Genomic DNA, 16620 nt, shown 5'->3' with positions numbered 1-16620 from the left:
GCATTCTACTCTGTTCTTATTCAGATCACATAAAATGATTCGATCACCTTGGAATGCAGAATCGTTATTATCGAACTACCTGGCTTATACCCTCTCATGTAGGGTAAAGCAAATTGTCATAAAATTTCCGCAACGGCATACGAATTTCAATTGATCCTCTGTGTCCTATCCGCGCTTGCCTTCCATTGCCAGCATGAAGCCTAACATCGACGATTACTCGCCGCCTTATCCTCTAGCGCCTTGACGAGGCTAATCACTGTGGAAGAATATGATCGTCGAATCTCGAGTCTCTTCGTGTTTCGATCAATGCATATTGCAAGATCGATCCAGACAAAGTGGAGGCAGTAAATAACTACTAGTACTTAGTTGAGTGAAAGTCACTAGATCCCAGTCGATATGCAAATCTCTCAAACCTCGGAGTTAGATATTCGAAACCCCAGTTTTCAACCTTCGCTCTGCAATTTCTGACGACAGAAGATATGATCATATGGGAAATACAAGTAGTCTACACACAAAAGCATGAAGTCATTGTTCCTTGCATATTTCGCATATATCCTTAGCTTGTCATGGAATGCATTCAGGAGCCACTCTGATGAATTATATGATGTCAGTGTAGTAACCATAGGGATAGGCCAAAAAGTGGAGGGGTCCGAGGGTTCACACTGGAGGGAACGGCACCATATCCCAAACTGGTTAGTGTGTGAGAGAAACGCATAACATGCGATGATCAGTCACTACAGAGGGCAACATCGACCATTGGCGCAGTTGCTATGCTATCGCCACAGCAATTCCAATCACTCTCTCAATGAGAATGTTCCAGGGTAGTAGTGAATGCTGGAGTAACAGAAAGAAAATGAGCCTGTCTCGACTGAGACATATCCTCAGACATCGTTTATCAGAAAACCCCGCTTTTGGGTGGCTCGGAATCAGACAAGAGAACATACTCTAATTCTAGGCGGTCAATCAGCATCCCATTCACATTATTCATCTGACGCTATGGGCTCTGTCGGTGTTGCCCCCGGCAGATTTAGATGGCTGAATTAGATGAGCCTTGCGATCTGCGCCATTTGCTTACGCGAAGGATGCACCTAAGACTTTGCAGACAGTCTGAAAAGGCACAACCAGCGAAGCAAGGATAGATAGATTTTTCGAATTCCTCATTGCCTTTGAGGAAAAGAATCATTACAGCGCAGTACTGAAATTCTTGGGCAAAATCTCCCAGCGCTGTCTGTCAGCTTGTGTAGACCATAGCCGAGCAAACCCTCGCCTCTACAACGCACGAGCGGCGAGGCGCCATTGCCATTCCTCAGTTCGTTATTGCACTGTAGATTTTGTTGTTAGCAGTCTGGAATAGTCCTCTGGAGCCGTAGTCAGGAGGAATAGCACTAAAACCAATCTCGACAGTATCTCCATTCCGGCCGCGCGCTCGCTCTGTCCGCCGGAAGAGACGTCTACCCTCCATCCCCTCTCAATTTCTCGCCTCAAACACACGTTTCAACATCATCATTATCACCGTCGTGTCTTTATTCCTGGATAGATGTTCTCCGCCTCAAACCAATGTTGTTTTGATTTTCTGTTTCTCCCTGCTGAAAAGCAACTGAGACGTTCTGAATACCACCCAACAATTCCCCCGACCGACCGCCTCGTCCAGTCGTCATCTCCACGCATCGACACCTCTCTGCCCGTCGAAAAGCCCGGTCCTCCTTTTGTTCGCTTTCCACATATTCCTTCTCGCGAAACCGCCTACCTTGCTGTCGACCAAGTAATCTGGGATTTGTATTTGGTTTGAGATTCAATTTCAAATATTCGCTGGGTCTCCGGCCTAGCCCATCGAGTTGATCGAACGGCTCACGATCAACCGATCGGAATACGTTTGACTCTCCTTTCTCAATCCTTCCCTTCCGACACTCCTACAGCCAGCAGGAGTGCCTCAGATCATCATGTCTACACCCTCAACAGCCACTGCAACGCATCCCACGCACCACCAGCAACACTACGCATTTCCTCATCACCACGCCTACCAGCCAAACGCCTCCTTTCCCGTCACAACCGCTACAGGGACTGCTCTCCTAGCCACCGCACCCTACCCGTACGCCGCCCCTCCTTCGACCGCGCCCCTTCCTTATAACCAATCTTCGAAAATGGTACAGCCTGCCTCCACCCCAGCAGCCATCCCACCGGCTCAGAGCGAAGTCAGTACGGGCACAGCCGGATCAGATCAAAGCAGAAGGAAGAAGCAGCCAGACTGGGGCGAGTTCTATAAAAATGGCATTCCCAAAGAGGTCATTGTGATCGATGATACGCCTCCTCCAGAACAGACCAAGGGCAAGTCCCGTACCACTGCGGCAGCGGCCTCGAACAGCGGCATGGCCCAACCTGCCGGCAAGAAACGGCGCACTGGAATTGAATCAGCCTACGACCTGGGATACTACGATCGTCCTTCATTTTCCACCATTCCTCAGCAATACGGTGAAGAGTCTTCCGCAGCCTCTATTTCTACAGACCGCACGACTTCCCTACACACAACCGCTCCCACATCCCTGGGTTCGCAGGGCAGTGCGGGTGCTACCAACGGTGTATATTATGAAGACGCCAATGTTGGCCAGAAGCGGAAACGTGTGACAACACGCAAGTCAGCCCGCGATGAGCAGAAACGGCGGGAATTGGAAACTGCCGGTGATGCATTCCTCAGCTACATCCCCCCTCCCAAGCCACCGATCAAGGCGAAGGAAGTCCCAGTGCCTGTCGTTCGAGATGTGAGTATTGACGGTTCTGTATCTGTATGCACTGTCTAACAGTCTCTGCAGTATGGGAATCGCCATGAGAAGTATGACGATGATGATGGTCACTACATTGTTACGCCAGATACTCCATTGACAGATCGATGTGAGTTTTCGTACCAGTTGATTTACCTTCCATGGCAACAGATGCTAATCTTTTCAGACTCAATCATCAAGCTTCTAGGACAGGGTACATTCGGTAAAGTGGTTGAAGCGTATGACAAGCAGCGCAAGACTCGCTGCGCAGTCAAGATCATTCGGTCGATACAGAAATACCGTGACGCGTCCAGAATTGAACTTCGGGTTCTGTCGACGTTGGCCTCGAATGATAAATCGAACCGAAACAAGTGCATTCACCTACGTGATTGCTTCGATTTCCGAAACCATATCTGCATTGTCACGGATCTTTTGGGCCAGAGTGTCTTTGATTTCCTCAAAGGCAACGGCTTTGTACCCTTTCCCAGTAGCCAGATTCAAAACTTCGCTCGGCAGCTATTCACGAGCGTAGCCTGTGAGTCACCCTGCGGTTTTTTGTGGTCTCGGGCGATTTCATACTGACAGTTCCAGTTCTACATGACCTTAACCTCATCCATACCGATTTGAAACCTGAGAACATCCTCCTCGTCAGCAACGCATACCAGACATTCACCTACAACCGAACAATCCCATCCTCTTCACACGCAGTTTCACGGAATGCCCGTCAGCGACGTGTGTTGTTGGACAGCGAAATCCGTCTCATCGATTTCGGGTCTGCCACCTTTGATGATGAGTATCACTCGTCGGTGGTATCCACGAGACATTACCGTGCTCCCGAAATCATCTTGAATCTGGGCTGGAGTTTCCCATGTGATATCTGGAGTATCGGCTGCATTCTGGTTGAGTTCTTCACCGGGGATGCCCTTTTCCAGACGCACGACAACCTAGAACATCTTGCCATGATGGAGGCAGTTATTGGCTCTAAAATCGATACGAAGCTGGTCAAGCAAACAACCCAAGGTGGTCGAAACGGAAGTCAGAACCAGGCGGCAAAGTACGTTCTGGACCCTTATGCTTCTGTGAGAACATTGATGCTAATTCATCCCAGATACTTTAACCGAAACAAGCTCGATTATCCTAATGAGGAAACGACACGAGCCTCGCGCAAGTACGTGAGGGCTATGAAGCAGCTTACTGTAGGTCTATTTGCAACGATTCTTTTACACAACAGCCGTTAACGAACCGAACAGGATTTCATCCCCACCAGCACTACATTCCATCGCTTGTTCCTTGACCTTCTTCAGCGGATATTTGTCTACGACCCCAAGAACCGTATTACTGCCAAAGAGGCTCTGAAGCACCCATGGTTCAAGGAGTCTTTGATTGATGATGGCACCGAGGCTCTTCGCATCGGTCAACAGTTGCAACGCAACGGCGGTCAACGCAGCTAGCCGTCTCGATACTTGATCTCGAAGAAGGGCAACGTCGCTGGTACTCTCATCTCGGGCGCGTCTGGATTTTAATCGGTGCAGCCATGACCATTGTCCAAGGATGCGCGGCGCGAGGTTGAAGTACTCTTTCTTTTCTTGGATAGTGTTGATTGACGTCGCCAAGCTTGAGCAGATGTTGTGAAGTCAACGACGGCTACGCTACCTTGCCCACGCGGCATATTCTACGCACAATACCTTATGTGACTACGGAGTTTGGTGCTTAACGCAAGGACTATGGGGTGCAATTTGGCGAACTTCAGTTACATGGACAGGGGCCCATGTGTGATTCATGATTGTTTCGAACTTGAAGAAATCAGCAGAAAGGAAAGAGCAAGGGAACTCGAACTCCAAAGCATACCCTGGAGTCAGCGACTACGGAGGACATATATGTTTTTTTTCTATCTTACTTGATTCATTTTTAAAGGTTATATCCTGGATTTATGGGCTTGCGTGGACGGCTTTTTATCTCATCTTATTTTTTTTCCCCCTTCTTCAATCATCCATTCAATCTTTCCCTTCTGAGCAGCGGAACGGTTTGTCCATCGACCTACGCGCATTTTGTCTACTATTTTTCATTACTTCTGGGCGCCGGTGATATGATACAGGCTTACTTTACATCTTGCATGGGGCTATGCCTCAACCCTTCTTCTTCTTCGGCTTGATTTATCAGTCGTTTTTATTTTGATTCGATCTTATATTAAGCGGCGTACTCAACTCTATATTGGCAAGCTGTCAATAGGAGCGAGTGTTTGGCACAGATGGGTTTGGCAAACAGAGCATTATTTGGGTTCTAGTCATTTATAGGCGACATGATACAGTAGTCGTCTACATGGATCTGCCATGGATATATATCGTTTTCATGTATATTGTTTCCATATATCCAGTGCTTACTTGTTTTCATGATGCAGCGACATTGGCACAGCTGCAGTGATAAAATGAACGGATAAAATTTACCTTCTCGTTTGATGCAGCTCACAGCCAACACCATCAACCACAACTTATCTTCGTCTGATGCGCGGCCCTGGATAGCGCGATGCCCCTCTCGCAACCAGCCATTGTTATCAACACAGGGGCGCCACACCATTCCAAAAGTCCGTCTCCACAACTAGCAATCAACAGTCGCACTAGTTGATCCATGCTCCAAGCCTCCAAAGGAAGTTGGAGTAAGTGGGGTTCACGCAACAGAATACAGATCCTCAGTCTCGCAAAGTGAGACTGCTGATATACTTGATCTCTAATGAGATGGTACGATTCGTCTTCAGCCGAAGACGAAGACATACTAGGAATGATGGAGATACTGGAAGTGTCCACAGAAGACATCGATGTGAACCACAACGACAGACTAATAGAGAGGTAGCATGACGCTATATAGTTGAACTCAGTCCACTGTAATCCGATAGACGATGCAAATACTGACCCCAACTCACTGATCGATAGTCCCGGTCCTCAGATATATACTACCCCTCATTCATGGGCGAATTGATATATCCTCGCGTGCACTTGAGATTCAAATGGACTGATTTCGCCCTGTTCAAAAGGGAAAGAGAGACATGGGCAGCATAGGCTTCGTTGACATCCAAGAGCTTACGATATCAAAGTACCATGATGCTCTACGCGAGAGGAGGACAACCTGCGCCGAGGTCGTGGTAGCATATCTCGATCGAATATCACGGTATGATAACCTGCTCAAGGCTCTAATAACCGTCAACAAGAATGCACTCGACATCGCCCGACAAAGAGACCAGGAAACAGAAGCACTCCTACAGCAACATGGGAAAGACCATGCCCTTCCGCCCCTTTATGGGGTCCCCGTCATCCTCAAAGACACCTACAGCACCATTGACATGCCCACAACATCCGGAGTAAAAGCCCTCCACTCCCTACGGACAAAAGCCGACGCCTTCGTCGTCACGAAGCTGCGTCGCGCTGGCGCTATTATCCTCGGGAAGGCCAATCTCCACGAACTTTCGCTGGAGGGCGTCACCATTTCTTCGCTAGGAGGTCAGACGCGGAACCCGTACGACCTGAGTCGGACACCCGGTGGCTCATCAGGTGGGACGGCTGCTGCTCTAGCAGCGAATCTGGCTCTTGTAGGCTGTGGCGGGGACACGATGAATTCGCTACGCTCGCCTGCGTCGGCGTGCTCGATCGTCGGATTTAGGCCGACAAGGGGACAGATTTCGCGGAGAGGAATCATCCCTGTCACTGAGACGCAGGATGTGGCTGGGCCGATGGCACGGACGGTGCAAGATATCCGAGTATTGTTCGATGTGATGAAGGGCGAAGACGAGGGCGATGAGGCTACTATCGATTGTCGACGTGACGCAACGAAGCGTGACTCTGCGGCATGTGGTGGCCGCAAAAGGATAGGCATTTTGAGATCGTTCTTCGCGGATGACGTTGACCCCGAAGGCTCAATTGTCAACCAGACAGTGCTGGACGCGCTGGATAAAGCCAGAGCCAACTCGCAGGTTGAACTCGTCACGCTCTCTCCCCAGAGTGCTCACTGGGACATTCCCACGCTCATTTCCACGGCGGACATGCAAGCGTACGAGTTCCGCAGTGTCTTCGACACCTTCCTACAATCGTCCTTGATTGCGTCCACGCCGCATGAATCACTAGCCTCTATCGTCGCCAGCGGCGAGTACCTCCGGGAAGCCGTAACACCTGTCCTCTATCGCACATTGCAGAGGAACGGTCTATATTCAATGCAAAGTCCAGAGTATGAGTCTCGCCTGGCGACAATTGCAGCATTGAAGAAGTCTGTAGAGAAGTGTTTCGAGGAACATCAACTGGACGCCCTCGTCTACCCGCATCAAAGGCAGCTGGTCGCTTCAATCGGGTCAATGGTCCAGCCACGGAGGAATGGTATTCTGGCAGCGTTGACAGGAAGGCCAGCAATATGTCTACCTGGTATGTGAATTATATGAAATATGTGCTGTGGAGGAGCCGCTAACCATGTCCAGCTGGGTTCAGTCCTCGCACCGAGTCGGCTCCTCTCGGTGTACCAATCGGCTTGGAGCTCATGGGCAAACCATGGCAAGACAATGACCTGATAGACATTGCAGAGCAGTTTGAGAGAGTCATCCAGGGTAGACGGCAACCAGATCTTCCCATCTAGCCATTCTATCGAGTATGCACACACACAATCAACATGGTATCAACACAAAGACAGCCATAACCTAAGACTTATAAACAAAAGCCACACACTTTGTCCCATCCTCGTCCACAAACTCCTCCACAGACTCAAACCCACACTTCGTCAAAACACGTATACTCGCCTCATTGCCCTTGTCCGTGATGGCAACCACCTCCCCACTCCCCTCCTGCTCCTGCTCCACATTCCCCCAATTAACCCTCCCATAGATCCCCGGCCACGCACCCATTAACCCCCTCACAGCCTCAGTCGCATACCCTTTCCCCCAGAAGTCCGGATGAAAGATATACCCCAGCTCCCAGCAATATCCCCTCAGTTCCTCAACAAGCCCATAGCGCAAGCCAATAGAAGCAACAATCCGTCCTGCTGCCTGCCTCTTAGTCTCCGCCCCCACACACATAGACATACACCCCCAACAAGACAAGTAACTGAAACTCACCCTTTCCATCTCCACCTCCACCCGCCCCAGAAGCCTCAGACTCAAACCTAATCTCCCGGAGCACATACCCCACATTCCCAGGCGTCCGCGGCTCCGGCCGCAGGTACCCCTCCACCCACTCCCTCGTCGTCGCGAGATCCGCATCAGGGACCTTTTTCAGACTACCTTGTTTCAGCATGACCGTCTTCTCAATGAGATGGCTGGGACAGATTGATATGCATACCTCCATTTCATGACCTCCTCTAACCCGCGGATGGCGTGGATGCCTGCCGCGTCGGCGTCGACCATCGGGTGGAATTGTAGGCGGGCGGTGCGGAAGGGTGGGGGGAATGAGTCTTCCATTTTTGTGGATTGAATTGTGGTTTAATTATTGTGAGAGGGTGGTTTAGATGTGGTTGGATAGAGGACATATATATCTTGTTGTGGGCAGTGATAGTGAGTCATCGGTTAGTTAATTTGTGGTCAGCGTGCAGGTGAGACAGTAGACGGATGGGGCTGAATACTTTACAGCGACAGCACACTATATGTAAAGAGCTCAAGGAACACGGAGTTATCGGCAAGCAGTGGTATATATGTAGATGGTCTATACGCTAAACAACATGATATCAATAATCCATGTGCATGCCACTGGACGAGGGCTTCTATATTCAGATTCCCGCCCCTGCCAAAAGGAAATGAAGAACCAACGCAATGCTGAGAGCGTCAAAATACGATGAGTCCCAAACCACCAAACTACATACCCCGGTTGAATTCGACTTGCCCGCCTTTGCCTCCTCGGCCCCAGAACTCCTCTTCCAGAGAATGGGCGCTGATTGCCTGCCGCTGAGGGAACGCTCCCAAGGCCAGCGGAAGAGCAAACAGCGACGTGGCCAGGATCAGGCCCAGGTTGATCGGCGTGACCATGCGCGGACGAGCTTTGAGCCAGGCCGTCTTCTCCAGCCTCACAAGGATCAGAGGCGGCACCACCATGATAGGCGTAGCGTTCAGTACCCGACTGATGGCTGTCTCCCCGACCGCAATTGTGGCGGCCTTCCTGCTCTTGCCCAGACTCTGGACCGGCTCACCGGTCTCCTCGCGCTTCTTCTTCTCCTCCTCCGAGAGGACAGGGTAGACATCAATGCCCTGGCGAATCTCCTCGCCACGCATCAGGAACACATTGAGCGCACTGGCGCTGGAAACCGCAGCAAAGGGCACCAGACGGCCGAGAATCAGTTTTGTGTTGGGAGAGATGTTCTTCAGCCGAGGAACCAGCGCATTGAGACCCAGGGCCACCGAGCACGACGCTGATACTGCCATCAAGTAGGACTTGGCCATCTGAGAGACCGACAGGGGAGTCGACTTGTTCGCGTTCGCATTGTTAATGGCGACATTGAGCGACTGGTTGGCAATCTGCCACAGAAGTGTTCCAGTAGTCTATACTGTCAGTGTCATGCCTCATCAATATCCGAAAGTCCAATGGTTCATACCTGCAACCCTGGCGTAAGCATGCCCGCCGTCACCACCAGGTTCGAAAGAACGTAAGCCGACATGCGGAAGGGAAGGAAAACCGGTTCGCCAGTGTCTTGACAAGCCAAAATTAGACACCCAACTTATATTAAGCAACCAAACATCGCAAACACACCTGGATGCAATGTAGAGTCCACCACCTTCTTCGCCCGCCATAACTCGGGAGTCATAACAGTCACGTGATTCTGCTTATAGGACGAGATAAGGCGCTTCGCTTGTTCTAGACCCGACGGGGATACGAACAACATCCTAGGATATATGTCAGTTGGAACTACAGCAAAGTCGAGACAGGCGGTCTCGCATGGAGCACCATGGAATGCTCACCTCGGATCGGAGATGTCTGCCGCATGGCGCACACGACCCCAGTAAGTTTTCAGATCATACTGCGACGCGGGAAGGTCCCGGTTGCCGGGAAGTGACGCAGACATGGATGCAAATCAAAGAAAGACAGTCAATACTAAGAACGACAGACTAAAAAAGAGAAAAAGAATGAAACAGGGCAGATGTTGAGCAGAAGGCGCTTGGGGAGGAGTCACCAACGGAAAGCGAAAATAATTGATCGGGGAACCACAAACGCTATCAACGGCGGTGAGCCGATAAGCGGGGGGTTCAGCCAATCATACTGCACCAATTGATATGGTTCCTTAGTTGTGTCACCGCCTTCCGGACAAATGTGGGACAAACAAATACCAACTATCTTAGGTATGGATAACTACATCGAGGTACAAGTCCAGATGTAAGGGGGTCATGAACATGATTGAACAGAAATGCTAGATACAGTAGTACATAGGTATCACTCAGTGGGGCAGACAAACCCCGACACATATTGAAGTAAATAGGAAATAAGTTATGACAGCAATCACGACTGGGATGCATCGACATCATGTCAGTACAGACTGGGTATGCAGGATTTGTGGAAAAGTGATGTCCTCCAGCGAAAACGGGGTATGTCTAGTGGTTCTGATAAAGCAACAGACAAAAGAGACATTAGGAATGATCCGAAAGGTCAAAACATTGAGTCTGGAGGAGCCTTTCAAAGAACAGAGGATGGCACTTGTTGACGCTAGTCATGACCAGTGACTTCGTATTCATGATGACATGATAGTAGAGAAAAAATAAAAGTCCGATCCAGTTGTAAAAGTGGAAACCGGAGGGATTACCGGAATCGGAAGGATTTATGGGCCAGAGGTGAAGTTGGCGCATGTTCGGTGACACTGCCTGGACCTCGAACCCGGTTCTTCCTAGTCGGTGTTTGGGCGCAGAATACGCAAACATACACAGACGGCAGATTTGACCGCTCAAGTCCGACACACTTGGTATGGAGCCAGTGATTGCACGATTCGCTGTGAAAGATAAGCAAAGATGACAGAAAAAACGAAGCTGATGTTCGCTTACCATTGGATCATGAGATGGCCACCATTGTCCATGGACTGGCAAACACATCTGGTGCCATTGCTTGGGTTGCTGTAGCGTTCAGTGGTCGGAGTCGCGAGGTCAGGGTCTGTCATGGTGGTTGGGGAAGTGTTAGGTGGCCGAGAATTCAGGTCCGCACCGAAGCGTGGGGGAGACGACCGTAGATGTGCAAAGGAAAGTGAGGATCTATTTGACCGTGACCCATAGCCGATTGTTTGGGACCGTGGAAGACGTCCTCTCCCCTCAAGAACTTTTCGAAGTGCGTGCTGGGCATCGCCAGAATCATCTTCATTCTCAGGAAGGAGTTCCGAGGGGGTCCCAACGCTAGGGTATGTCAGATCCGAGTTTATCAACATCGACTGCCGCTTGGGAGTCGTCCTATTCCACTCATCCGCAGCTGCTCGGTACACGGGTCGTCTTGCAGGGCCCCGAGATGCACTAGCCCAGGGTGACGCCCTGCCAGACTGGGATGATGCAGCAGTGGAGGTATAGGAACCTTTCGAATGGGGCCGGGAGCCGGCGTCACTGTGGGCCACAGTAGGTTCGCCGACGTCCGAAAATGCGAAGGACGAGTTGCGGGTAGGAACAATTGGGTACTCCGAAAGATCGGCAGAGTCGAATTCATTCTCAGTTGCGAATCGGTCAATCTCCATTCCATTCACAGGGTCCGTCAGGCCAGTGGATGCTTCAGCAACAGTCTGCATCTCGGTCTTTGCTCTACCATCCTTGCCTATTTTCAAAATGACCGACTGAGAGCGAGTGGGAATCCCAGAAGCAACCGTATTCGCTCTGGTGAGTTGTTGGCGGAGGGGTTTGATGGGGGAGGACCGTCCCTTGGACGGGCTTTTGCGAATGCCACTGCTGGAAGCCATCATCCCAGACGTAGATTGTCCCGATGCGGAACGCTGAGGGGGAGCATTTATAACAGTATGGGTCACACTGCGAGTGAGCCCCGGCCGGGATCTACGAGGAGTAAAATCATCATCGTCCTCCTCCTCATCGAAGCCAGAGAGGGAATGGTTAATGCTCTGCGCACGGCGAAGCTCTTCTCGCTTGAATTCCTCAGTCTGGTGGTGATATGGTTGTCTGGGTGGCTTAGAAAAGAGTCTCTTATCTGGACTCAGCTGGGGGCCACCGAAACGGCGGGCTGGTGAAGAGAGAAACAAAGCCGGATCTTCTGCCTTGGCTATAGGAAGACGGGGGGAAGTGGAGAAAGGAGCAGGGAACAGGGCTGCATCGGAAGGAGCAGCAGAGAGACTATACGTGGGACCGTGAACTTCGGGAAGGTCAAGGGTGGCGTCGATAGCTGGTAATTGCGGGATTCGAGCGTCCTGCAACGCTTGATTATGGTTCTGGTTGGTAGAAGTTGGAGCACTCGAGTCGAAGGGGTTGATGCTGTTCCCAGACAAGCTCAGGCTTCCTCCCTGCTGCTCGATATCATTGTCCCAAAACAACCTCTGCTGAGGAAAGAAAGGCGAGGCGGACGGATCAATCGCAGCCAGGTCGAAAGGGTCTGGAGAGGACTGGAGACCCGCAAAAAACCTGGGTGAAGCACCTAGCAAGCGGCTAGGGGTCTCAAGATGACCACCATGCGGAGTGTGCTTCCTGTTTGTGTCGATGACATTGTCCAACCCGGTTATTTTCCTCCTCGATGCACTGCTTGGAGGTGGAGTTTGCATTGATGCAGCAGACTTTGCAGAGTCTACGGTCCGAGGACCGTCCTCGGCTGAGCCACCATTAGGTTTTGAGGAACGTATCCTTTTGGCCGTGTCAGTCTCCTGTTCCAAGCCCTGCAAAGCATCCACCCCTCCAGTTCGACCGGGGACCGACTCTGGCAGTCGTAGGGGGTTTGAAGGCGTGCTCAAGCCGAATCGCTGGGGTGTTCGAAGGAACTCTGGACTTGACGCATAAGGATCTGATGTATCCCAGGTAACTCGAGGGTCGAAAAAACTAGATTCGAGCTTGGGGGTCTGAAAAGCGGAATCGCCGAACACTGTAGTTGTAGGAGTCCTCGTCGGGGTCTGAGGTTCACCGTTTGGGTAGCTGAAGCTAAACATGATCGAAGGCTCTGTCAGTATCATCTTCTCATGAAACCACTCTGGGACGGAGTCCATGGCATAGAGAGTCAGGCAGTTTCGCCGAGTAAGTTCGTACTGCATGTATCAAGGAGTGAAGAATGGGGAAAAAGACAAAGCTCGTAGTAAAACAGCGACTGACGAGTGGCACGCACAATGCGAATTCACCCCGCCAGTGCCGGGAGAGAAATCACAGTTTGTGAGGAGATAATGGTATGTGCATAGAAGACTTCGAGAGCCATACCTGTGGACAGGGTTATCCCAACTCATGTCAGCAACCCAGTGATCCCAGCAACCATTCAATTCGAGCTGCCAGGCAACCTAATCAGAGGTCGTCCAGATACCTCGGGTGCTGAGGAATGTCCGAAAAGAGAGGGGTTCGGTGGAAATTAATAATGAGCGGACGAGTAATGTGCACTTCAGTGTCATTGAAGCCAAGCAGGCAACCGAGCCGGACGACGGACGTAGAAAGAATGTGAGACCCCTCGTGAGCGAAACAAGGAGAAATTAGGACAAGCTGTACCGATTATCTAGTACATATCTTGTATTCTCAAAGAGTACATAACAGATTTAATAGCGAGGGAGAAGAGTGGAAAGGAAAAAGATATCGGAGCTATGACAGGACAAGGGAGGGCAGTCGAAGGGATCCAGAGGCTCGAGGGAAGGTTGGAGCTGCCCTGGAACAAAGGGAGAAGCGGAGGTATGTCTTTTGGTGTTGCTTGCCCTTTATCTATGTCTTGACCCTTTGACTCTTGGTCCAGAGGGTTGTAGAGAAAAGGAGGGAAACGAGGAGATTGGAGAGAGAGGAAGAGTGAGAAGAGAAAAAGCTTGGAGAATGAATATGAAAGAAATCCAAGAGGGGAGGAAATCGTGTGTTTTTCTTTTCCTCTGTTTGTAATAATTTAGACACTGTAATTTTTTTTATTTTTTCATCCGCAGATCCACCGCTACGCACTTCTTTTTTGCGATCACTTAACAGAAATATCCTTCTCTGGATCGGCTTGGGACTGGAAATAATGAACAATAAACTAATCAAGCCAAACAGAAGCTCCAGCCCGATTCTCCTCCACTTCGTGGATGGTGTCTTGTTCTACTTAGTGGAGAATATAGTTTTGGTGAGATAATCTCGGATATGGATGTATCTGGGTATGTGGATGATTGTGCTACAAGTTGGCAAGTTCTTGATCTGTCAACCCACCAAAGTCTCTATTTGTTCGTGTCTATTAAGATTGTGAAGCTGGTCAAGACTCAATTATCGTTGTTGAAGCTGTTTGCTGAGCCTGGTTGATGTGCAATTCCGACCGGGTCGCACATGCCCAAGGCACCAAGGCACCTCAGCCTTGTGGCTACAGAAACTACCGTGTCCAATCGTTCTTGAATGTAGGCATCATCATCACAACACTAACGTGCGGAGGGACATGAATAAAGAAGGTAGGTTATTTGCTAGCCCCCCGATATGACTTACTGCATCATCACTGCTCATGATATTGGTGTTTTTTATGATTATCACTTTCCGATACATGGACTCATACGAATTCCGAACTAGGAGTATAAAGCCTCCCTTATCCTTGGGGAAGAAGATACCGTTCGGTATTAGGACGCTCATGTGCAGCCAGAGTTGCATGTTATGAGTATAAGACGGCCTTCGCGCTGGTGTTCGTTGGTACGAGTTCGGGGAGCCCTCCTGCAGTGGTCATCTTTATGCCGAACTGGCAGATTCACAGTTGAAAGCCGCGCGATATATTCATTGTACGAACAGTCTAATTCCCCAAAAGAAGTCTTGATTGTCTGCAATTAGTCGCATGCTCGAGACTCGTGACAATCTTGTTTGCAACACGGAGTGACGTAGATGTTTGGCGCCTGTCAATCTCCCCCACGGTATATTTGAGTCGTTGAGCCTCCAGGATACTATCATGCACACTCTCCAGATGGCCAAAGACAACCAGAGATACCGAATTGACGGATCTGCGTTGCAAGTAAGGTCAAAAGCAATAACTTGAGAGCTGTCTCAAAATCGCTAAACCTCCGAGTCAATATAACCCTTTTTGGACTAGCGTCCTGTGAGGTCTCAAATTAAGGTTGAAACTCACGTGATATGAGGTCATCAACCTCTTATCATGGCATGTTCTTATCCTGGCCTGGAATGTAAAGGGGAATGTATTGTTTCGACTCTCATATGGCGTATAGAACAACTTACTGGCATGGTGAGATATCTCGCATAATCGCACAAGTCGCCTCTAATCACTAAGCGTGGTTATCGGGTCAGAATTCAAGGACAATTTCCGTCAGCTGTGCGAGGCAACAAGGGAACGCTATCCCTGATCTGGAACGCTATCGTATTGTGCCTTGCGGAGTACTCCGTCAACGATACAACCTTCCCACCAATTGGAGAACGGCTGTTATCCTTTGATTGCCCAACGTTCAGATGTAGAGAGGTACATGGATCCGATGAGCTGAGGAGAATCATCACTAAAAGATGACAGGCTCTCTGAGCTTTTAAAAGTTGATATTGTGGACATTCCTGGACTCCCATCCTTGTTAAGCCACGTCGTCAATGCAACCAAGGACAAGGAACGAGACACTTACTTCGTAGACAAGAAACCTTTGACAAGAGTGGGTCTCAGCTGTGCCCCACCTTCATCTCCATCCCGATCTCCAGTTGTCCTTTTTCACCTGCAGGGGCAATTCCCCTTCGGCTGAATCCATTGGACCGTTCGTCACGTCGGCATGAAGGTCTATTTCCGGCAGAGCTTCGCGATCATTACTGATTTAGACAATTATATGTGAGTGCTAACCAGGAGCCTTTGCCTTAGGAATACTGCATGCGTTGTCCCTCCCAGGCTTCCCCCTTACCATCCGGCTAGCAGATCGGACCAAATTCGGGGAAAGTCGAGATCGAGCCCTGTACTACGTTACCCAGTTGCGTTTAGCTGCTCGCCAGTGTGAGACTCCCTAAGGAGCTGGGCCGCTTATTAGTGACATTCCAATGGCCAGCCGGGTGAGGCTATCTTGGCTAGCTTTTTCTTTTCAGCTCCAGCCTCCAGCCTTGATCTCGCCCACAAGGCCGAAAAGTGGACACGGGACGTTGGCGTTGGCAATTGAGATGAAATGGATACAATGATGACATGGCCCCCTGACCAGATACCTAAAGTAATCCTACAATAATAACAGTTAAGCAGCGCATGTAGAATGGGGACAGTTAGTACGGAGTATATCCTCGATCTTTCGCAAGACTAGAGATCGTCCAGAGATCTCTATGAAGTACGGAATATATATAATTTCTGTACCCCGTACTCCATAATAATGGAGAAATCTCCGAGCTCGTCCCTGGAAGCCAGCTAACTTGTTCTTCCCGCTTCCCAGTTTTCAACCTGAATCAACAACCAAGACCGTGCCTGAGGAGCCCAAGGCAGTAAGTAGTGTAGACTTATATAATACCAAGTACCGACGGTTTCATCTTGCGATTGACAATGTCTCTTGGAGGAGCCAAATGGTCTTGGATTTGAAGATCACCTTCAGAAAATCACATGAATCTTCGAATACCCCAACACCAAATCAGTCTTATACGTTGGACTCCTGACCTAGCTGGAGAAAACGTGTTCTCAACCCCGCCGCTATGCCCACAGGATGGGTCGGCGTCCGACAGCCATGACGGAAATTATTGCATCGTGTATCTGATTCTGGCAGTTTCTGAAATTGCTCGAGCATCGCTATTGCTTATAATTGTAGATGACTGACAATTTCAGGAGGGCAATAGTTCTTTCTTCAGGATTGCTGAGACTGT

At 49.9% G+C, this 16620-nt stretch overlaps 5 protein-coding genes across 5 annotated transcripts; 2 read left to right on the top strand and 3 right to left on the bottom strand.

The window, feature by feature from the left end:
* Positions 1–1940: 1940 nt before the first annotated feature.
* On the top strand, positions 1941–4207 carry Aspvir_009052 (putative protein kinase (Lkh1); the record flags this gene model as incomplete). Its single annotated transcript, XM_043272204.1, has 6 exons — positions 1941–2756; positions 2808–2886; positions 2944–3291; positions 3348–3810; positions 3865–3952; positions 4007–4207. 6 exons carry the CDS (start codon positions 1941–1943, stop codon positions 4205–4207), a joined length of 1995 nt encoding a protein of 664 aa, XP_043128139.1.
* Positions 4208–5796: 1589 nt separating this feature from the next.
* Positions 5797–7367, top strand: Aspvir_009051 (amidase; the record flags this gene model as incomplete). Its single annotated transcript, XM_043272203.1, has 2 exons — positions 5797–7159; positions 7213–7367. 2 exons carry the CDS (start codon positions 5797–5799, stop codon positions 7365–7367), a joined length of 1518 nt encoding a protein of 505 aa, XP_043128138.1.
* A 61-nt stretch (positions 7368–7428) lies between these two features.
* Aspvir_009050 (GNAT family N-acetyltransferase) lies at positions 7429–8184 on the bottom strand (the record flags this gene model as incomplete). Its single annotated transcript, XM_043272202.1, has 3 exons — positions 7429–7766; positions 7843–8003; positions 8066–8184. The coding sequence occupies 3 exons, from the start codon at positions 8182–8184 to the stop codon at positions 7429–7431; spliced, it is 618 nt and encodes a 205-aa protein (XP_043128137.1).
* A 390-nt stretch (positions 8185–8574) lies between these two features.
* On the bottom strand, positions 8575–9776 carry Aspvir_009049 (sideroflexin family transporter; the record flags this gene model as incomplete). Its single annotated transcript, XM_043272201.1, has 4 exons — positions 8575–9255; positions 9309–9403; positions 9464–9597; positions 9673–9776. The coding sequence occupies 4 exons, from the start codon at positions 9774–9776 to the stop codon at positions 8575–8577; spliced, it is 1014 nt and encodes a 337-aa protein (XP_043128136.1).
* A 963-nt stretch (positions 9777–10739) lies between these two features.
* On the bottom strand, positions 10740–12875 carry Aspvir_009048 (PHD finger domain protein; the record flags this gene model as incomplete). The annotated part of the gene is made up of 1 exon (XM_043272200.1): positions 10740–12875. One exon carries the CDS (start codon positions 12873–12875, stop codon positions 10740–10742), a length of 2136 nt encoding a protein of 711 aa, XP_043128135.1.
* Positions 12876–16620: the final 3745 nt, after the last annotated feature.

This window comes from Aspergillus viridinutans (assembly GCF_018404265.1).
Source record: "Aspergillus viridinutans IFM 47045 DNA, scaffold_7, whole genome shotgun sequence".
Classification (NCBI taxonomy): domain Eukaryota; kingdom Fungi; phylum Ascomycota; class Eurotiomycetes; order Eurotiales; family Aspergillaceae; genus Aspergillus; species Aspergillus viridinutans.
This window is presented reverse-complemented; position numbering and strand designations above follow the sequence as displayed.